The 6,781-nt window shown below is 38.9% G+C and overlaps 1 protein-coding gene across 1 annotated transcript; it reads right to left on the bottom strand.

Annotated features, from left to right (window-relative positions):
* Nucleotides 1–208: 208 nt before the first annotated feature.
* LOC119807528 (60S ribosomal protein L7a-like) lies at nucleotides 209–481 on the bottom strand. The gene has a single exon (XM_038319534.1). The coding sequence runs from the start codon at nucleotides 479–481 to the stop codon at nucleotides 209–211; it is 273 nt and encodes a 90-aa protein (XP_038175462.1).
* Nucleotides 482–6,781: the final 6,300 nt, after the last annotated feature.

The raw sequence follows: 6,781 nt of genomic DNA, 5'->3' as shown, positions 1-6,781 counted from the left end.
GAGTTATTAATGAGCACTGTCTGTTGATGTTATTTTGTTATTTTTGTGTAGGCTCCCCCTCCCATTTTGATTTTCTGGTATGGTATTATTTATTCTTTGTGTTTTCTTGGGTATGGTTAACGTCTTCAAGTAGAAGTTTTTCTTTCTTCTTTTTTTTTTTTTGGAAGGTTTGTAATTATATTTATGTACAGAAAACTCAGCAGTACATTTAACCCAGTTTAGTGGCAAGTTCTTTGGTTTTTGCCTTTTCCAGCTTGGCAGTCTGAGCCACCGATTTATGACCTGGGACGTTGCCTCCCCAGTGGCGGCGGATCTCATCATATCTGTCATTGTAGTTGGTCCTAATAACTTCCACCAGCTTGGCCAGAGCACCCTTGTCTTCCGACTTAACCTGTGTGAAGGCAATAGTGGTGCATGTCTTCCTATGGACCAGCTGCCCCAGCCTGGCCTTTCCCTTGATGATGCAGTAGGGGACCCCCATCTTCCGACACAGGGCAGGCAGGAGACCACCAGCTCAATGGGGGTCTATGTTGTGGGCAATCACCACCAGCTGAGCCTTCTTGTTCTCCACCAAGGTGGTGAGTGTATTGACGCCCGCTGTTAGGAGTAAGACAAAGGTATGGGATGAGGAACAAAGGCTACAGAAGATTTGCTTTATCAATAGGAGTGGGGACAGAAAGAAAGGAGGGGTGCAGCAGGTAGTTGGCCACAAAGCCAGGCATAAGAATGGGGGATTGGAGTTGGAGGGTGGGAAGGAGAGCAAAGATCAGTAACCTGATTCACTGACCACTATGGCCAGCTGGCTTTCAGGGTGATGTAGGTGAGACAAGGGGATGGGATGAGGAAGCAAGGAATTCCCTGAGAGTGCTTTATTGACAATTTAAATGGGATTGTTTCTCAATTTAATTTAATAGTTGTGTGTGTGAATGTGTGTGTTCCTTGGGATTTTCCATATACAAAGTTACATAAACTCTAGTAGGCCATTTTACTTATTTTTTGTAAACTGTATGCCTTTTTTATTTGTCTTTAAAATATTTTAAAATTTTATTTTTGAGATAATAATAGAACTACATCATTTTCCTTTTCCTTCCTTCAGATCCTGCCATAAATCCCTCCCTGTTCTCTTTCAAATTCATGTTCTCCTTTCTTGGTACTTGTTGTTACATGCTACTCTCCTGAATACCTCCTCTCTGAGAATTAGCTTTCAGGTACCAGACGGTAAATACAAACTTCCAAAGATGGGAAGCAACTGGTAATCCTGCACAATTATAAGCCTATGAGCCACAGCAACAACCAGCATGGTATGACAGCCCTAAGGGTACAGTAGTGGAATACATGACTTGGTTTGCTAAGGATGTATGTGTATGTGTTTGTTGTGAAGTGATTTTGAATTTTTAAGAAATACTCATTCTACACCTCTGGAGATGGTATGGACTTTATTATTTATTCTATTGACATGAAATACATTAATTAATTATTAGATGTTAAATCAAACTTGTATTTCTAGGATAAATTCTACATAGTTACATTGTATAACCCTTTTTATGCATGGGCTAATTCAGTTTGTTAATATTTTGTTGAGGATATAATTTTTATTCTTAACATATTTTTGTGAAATTTCGGGGGTTTGGCAATACTGACTCCATAGGCTGGATTAGGGAACTTGGTCCTATTTTAGAAGAGCTCACAAAGAATTACTATTAATTCCTTCTAAAAGGTTTTGGCAAAATTTTGTAGGAAAACAATTTTGGCTTTAGCTCCTTTTCTGGGTAGTTTTTGATTATCCAGTGAGTTTTAGTAGTCTGTGTCTAATGGAAGATCTCATTAACTTTCTATTTTCATTCATATCAAAGTGTTTTCCAATTTCCCTTTTGATTTTTTGGGCCATTATTTATCTAACAACCCATCATTTAATTTGTGTTAAAATTTGAAATTTAAGCTAATGAAATTATAATTCACTTAACTGTGGCAGCTGGAGAATATACCTTGTATAATTTCAGTCCTTTCAAATTATTGAGGTTGGGCAACCGCAGGGTCTGTCCTAAAGAATGTCCCATGTAGAATGTGTGTTCTGCAGTTGGTGGCCAGAGTGTTAGAGGTTTATTCTAGCTGTCCAAGTATGTCACCCTTTCATCAGGTAAAATAAGGAAATATGTTGTTAATTTATCAATGAAATAATTATTACTCCCCTTACCCCATAGTTCTCCTTAATTTTTTTATTGAGAGGATTTGCATAGTGTTGTGACTTTTAGGAATACATATACAAGTTGTACAAATTCTTGTGTTCTTCGAGGGGACACATTTTCTTTCTTTGGCCCTGGCTTGAAATCCAGGAATTCATATATATGAAGCACACCCTGCACACTGAGGTGCAAATGTACTTTCATGAACTCTTTTTTTCTTATAAAATTAATGATTTGGGCCTGGAAAGATCATTCATAAGGAAAGGATGCTTCCCACCAAGTCTGAGGACTTGAATTCAATCCATGAAACTTTGTTGTGGAATATTTAACTATATAGATATGTATTACATTTGTTTATGCTGTGGAATACTACTTTAACAGTGCAAAAGTGTGTTACATTTGTTTCTGCTGCTGTCTTTGTTAACAATGTAAAGATGTGTTGCATGTATTTAATTATGTAAAGATGTGTTACATTTGTTTCACCTTGCCTGCCTAAGGCTCCTGATTGGTCTAATAAAGAGCTGAATGGCCAATAGCTAGGCAGAGAAAGAGATAGGAGAGGATGGTGGGCAGAGAGAATAAATAGGAGAAGAAATCTAGGCTGGAGAAGAGAGAAAAGAACTAAGAGAATGAGGGAGAAAGAGAGGAGCATGCCGCAGCACCAGAAGTCAGACAACCACTAGCCAGACATGGGACAGCAGGAAAGTAAGATATACAGAGAGAAAGGGGGGGGGGGAGATAAAGGTAAAAAGCCCTAAGCAATAATGTATATAAAGAGAAACAGATTAAAATAAGAGCTAGGATAAGTCCAAGAATTCATAACCAATAAGAAGTCTCCCTGTTGTGATTTGGAAACTAGTTGGTGTCACCAAAGAAAAAGCCTGCTATAGAATTTGTATGGTAGAAGGAGAGAACCAGCTTCTGCAATTCGCCCATGGCCCTCTGATTTACACACACACACACACACAGAGAGAGAGAGAGAGAGAGAGAGAGAGAGAGAGAGAGAGAGAGAGAGAGAGAAAGAGAGTAAAAAAAATTAAAAATAAAGTTGAAAAGGATCCTAGGGGGAAGAAAGTTAAACAGCAAATTAGATAATGAATTAAAGTGTTTGAAAGCTAGCCCCTTAAAAACCCATTACATATTTTTCTAACATGTTTAAATTCATGTTTCTACTTCATTTCCTCTTGTCATGTGAATACAATTTTTTCCTCCTTAGTTCTCTCTCTCTATCTCTCTCTCTCTCTCTCTCTCTCCCTCTCCCTCTCCCTCTCCCTCTTCCTCTCCCTCTCTCTCTCTCTCTGTCTCTCTGTGTGTATTTGCATGTATGTGTGTGTGCATGTATGCATGTGTGTTTGCATGGATATGGGTGCACTTATGTGTGTGGACATGCATGCACATCTTTGAATGTGCATGTGGTGGCCAGAGGTTGATGGTAGGTGTCTTCTTCTTCTTCTTCTTCTTCTTCTTCTTCTTCTTCTTCTTCTTCTTCTTCTTCTTCTTCTTCTTCTTCTTCTTCTTCTTCTTCTTCTTCCATTTTCCACTTCATTCACTGAGGCGGGGACTCTGGCTGAACATGCAGCTTCCTGATTCCACTAGTCCAGTTAGTCATCTTGTGTTATGATCCTGGTTCCACCTCCTGAGTGCTGGGATTATGGCTGAGCCATCACATCCACATGGCTTTTGTGTGAGTACTGGAACTCTGAACTCTGTTGTCATGCTGGTGTGGCAGCTGATTTATCTATAGAACCCTTCCCAGTCCTAGTTTCTCCTACCATTAATTTCCTCTACTGTTGATTTTTCAGGTTTTAAGGAGCTATTGATTATTAATATCTGGCCTTAGAAATTCTAGCTGTCAGCCACATCAGACAAAAAAAGCATATTTACCAACACTGCTTTAAATTCTAAAACATAGTTTTCTCTTTCTTTATGCTGATTTGAAAAGAGAAGCTTTGACTTTAACTCTTGGTTTTTTCCCCCCAATATTGTCTGCAAGGTAGAAAGCAATTCTGCATAGACTTAAAGCCATTAATCAACCATTAAAAGCAGATGAATTAGCTTCTGAATGAATGTATGAATTCATTCAGAATTTTAAAAAATAACAAATGATAGTTTTATTATGTTTCTATAGCTTCAAAAAAGAATCTATTTTCAATGAGAAAACTAATCATTTAACAGATGTGTATTGTTTTGGGGAAGCAATGTGTACATATATCATAGTCATAACTTTCAATATTCTTTTTTAATTTAAATTTATTTATTTAGTTTTTAAAACAATATTTTCTCATTTCACATACCAATCCCTCCCCTCCTCCCACACTCTCCACCTTCCCCCCTACCACATCCCCTATCTACTCCTTAGAGAGGATAAGACTTCTCATGCATGGGGAGTCAACAAAGTCTAGCACATCACTTTGAGGCAGGACCAAGGCCCTCCTCCTGTGTCTAGGCTGAGCAAGGTATTCCTCCAAAGAGAATGGGTTCCAAAAATCCAGTTCAAGCACTAGGGACAAATCCTGGTCCCACAGACTGCCCCTGTCACCCACATTCATAGGGCCTAGTTTGGTCCTATGCAGGTTCCCCCACTATCAGTCAGGAGTCAGTGAGCTCCCATTAGCTTAGGTCAGCTGTTTCTGTGGGTATCGCAATAATGGTCTTAACCCCTTTGTTCATATTATTGCTCCTTCTTCTCTCTGACTGGACTCTGGGATCTCGGCCCATTGCTTAGCTGAGGATCTCTGCATCTGCTTCCATCAGTTGCTGGATGAAGGTTCTATGATAACAATTAAGACAGTCATAAAATGATTAAAGGCCAAGGTCAGTTCAGGCACCCTCTCCACTATTGCTTAGGTCTTAGCTGGGGTCATCCTTGTAGGTTCCTGGGAATTTCCCTAGTGCCAGGTTTCACAATAGTCCCATAATGGCTCCCTCAATCAAGATACCTCTTTCCTTGCTCTCCCTCTCTGTCCTTCCTCCATCTTGACCATCCCATTCCCTCATGTTCTCCTCCCTCCTTCTTCTCCCCTTTTGTTCTCCCCTCCTTCTCCCCTTCTGCCCCCCCCCCCAGCTCCCAACTTTCTTAAGAGAACTTGTCTATTTCCCCTTCCCAGGAGGATCCATGTATGTGTCTGTTAGGGTTCTCCTCGTTACCTAACTTCTCTGGGGTCATGGACTATAGGCTGGTTATCCTTTGTTCTATGTCTAATATCCGCTCATGAGTGAGTACATACTGTGTTTGCCTTTTTGGATCTGGGTTACCTCACTCAGGATTTCTTTTCTAGTTCCATCCATTTGCCTGCAAATTTCAAATTTTTTTTCTGAGTAGTACTTTATTGTGTAAATGTACCACATTTTTCTTATCCATTCTTTGGTCAAGGGGCATTTAGGTTGTTTCCAGGTTCTAACTATGACAAACAATGCTGCTATAAATGCAATTGAGCAAATGTCCTTGTGGTATGAATCTGCATCCTTTGGGTATATGCCCAAGAGTGGTATTGCTGTGTTGATTTTCTGAGAAACTGCTGTATTGATTTCCAAAGTGACTGTACGAGTTTGCACTCCCACCAGCAATAGAGGAGTGTTCCCCTTACCCCACATTACATAAGCTATCATCAGTGTTTTTGACCTTAGCCATTCTGACTTGTGTAAGATGGTATCTCAGAATCATTTTGATTGCGTTTTCCTGATGGCTAAGGATGATGAGCAATTCCTTAAATGTCTTTTGGCCATTGAGATTCTTCTGATGAAAATTCTGTTTGGATCTGTTCCCCACTTTTAATTGGGTTATTTAATATTTTCATGTCTTATTTCTTCAGTTCTTTATATATTTTGGAGATCAGTCCTCTGTGGGATGTGGGGTTGATGAAGATCTTTTCCAATTCAATAGGCTGCTGTTTTGTCTTATTGACTGTGTCCTTTGCTTTACACAAAAAAAGCTTCTCAGTTTTGGCAAGTCCCATTTATTTATTGTTGCTCTCAGTGTTTGTGTTACTAGTGTTATATTTAGGAAGTAGTCTCCTTGCATTCAAAGCTACTTCTCAATTTCTCTTCTATAATGTTCAGTGTAGCTGGATTTATAGTGAGGTCTTTGGTCCATTTGGCTTTGAGTTTTGTGCACGGCATAGATATAGATTTATTTGCATTCTTCTACATGTTGACATCTAGTTATGCCAGCACCATGTATAATTTTTTCCATTGTATAATTTTAGCTTCTTTATCAAAAATCAGGTGTTCATAGGTGCACAGATGTCTTTGATTCAATTCATTTGACTGTTTTTATGCCAATCCCAAGCAGTTTTCATTACTGTAGTTCTATAATAGAACTTAATGTCAGGGATGGTGATGTTCCCAGAAGTTCCTTTATTCTACATGCTTGTTTTGGTTCTCCTGGGTTTTTTGCTTTTCCATATGAAGTTGAGTATTATTTTTTTTGAGGTCTGTGAAGAATTATGTTGGGATTTTGATAGGGATTGCATTGAACCTGTAGATTGCTTTTGGTAAAAATTGCCATTTTTACTATGTTGATCATACCTATCCAAGAGCATTGGAGATCTTTCCATTTTCTGATATTTTCTTCAATTTCCTTCTTCAAAGACTTAAAG

The sequence above is a fragment of the Arvicola amphibius genome, chromosome 1, assembly GCF_903992535.2.
Source record: "Arvicola amphibius chromosome 1, mArvAmp1.2, whole genome shotgun sequence".
Lineage (NCBI taxonomy): Eukaryota > Metazoa > Chordata > Mammalia > Rodentia > Cricetidae > Arvicola > Arvicola amphibius.
The sequence above is the reverse complement of the archived record's forward strand: the minus strand, read 5'-3'. Positions and strand labels throughout refer to the sequence as shown.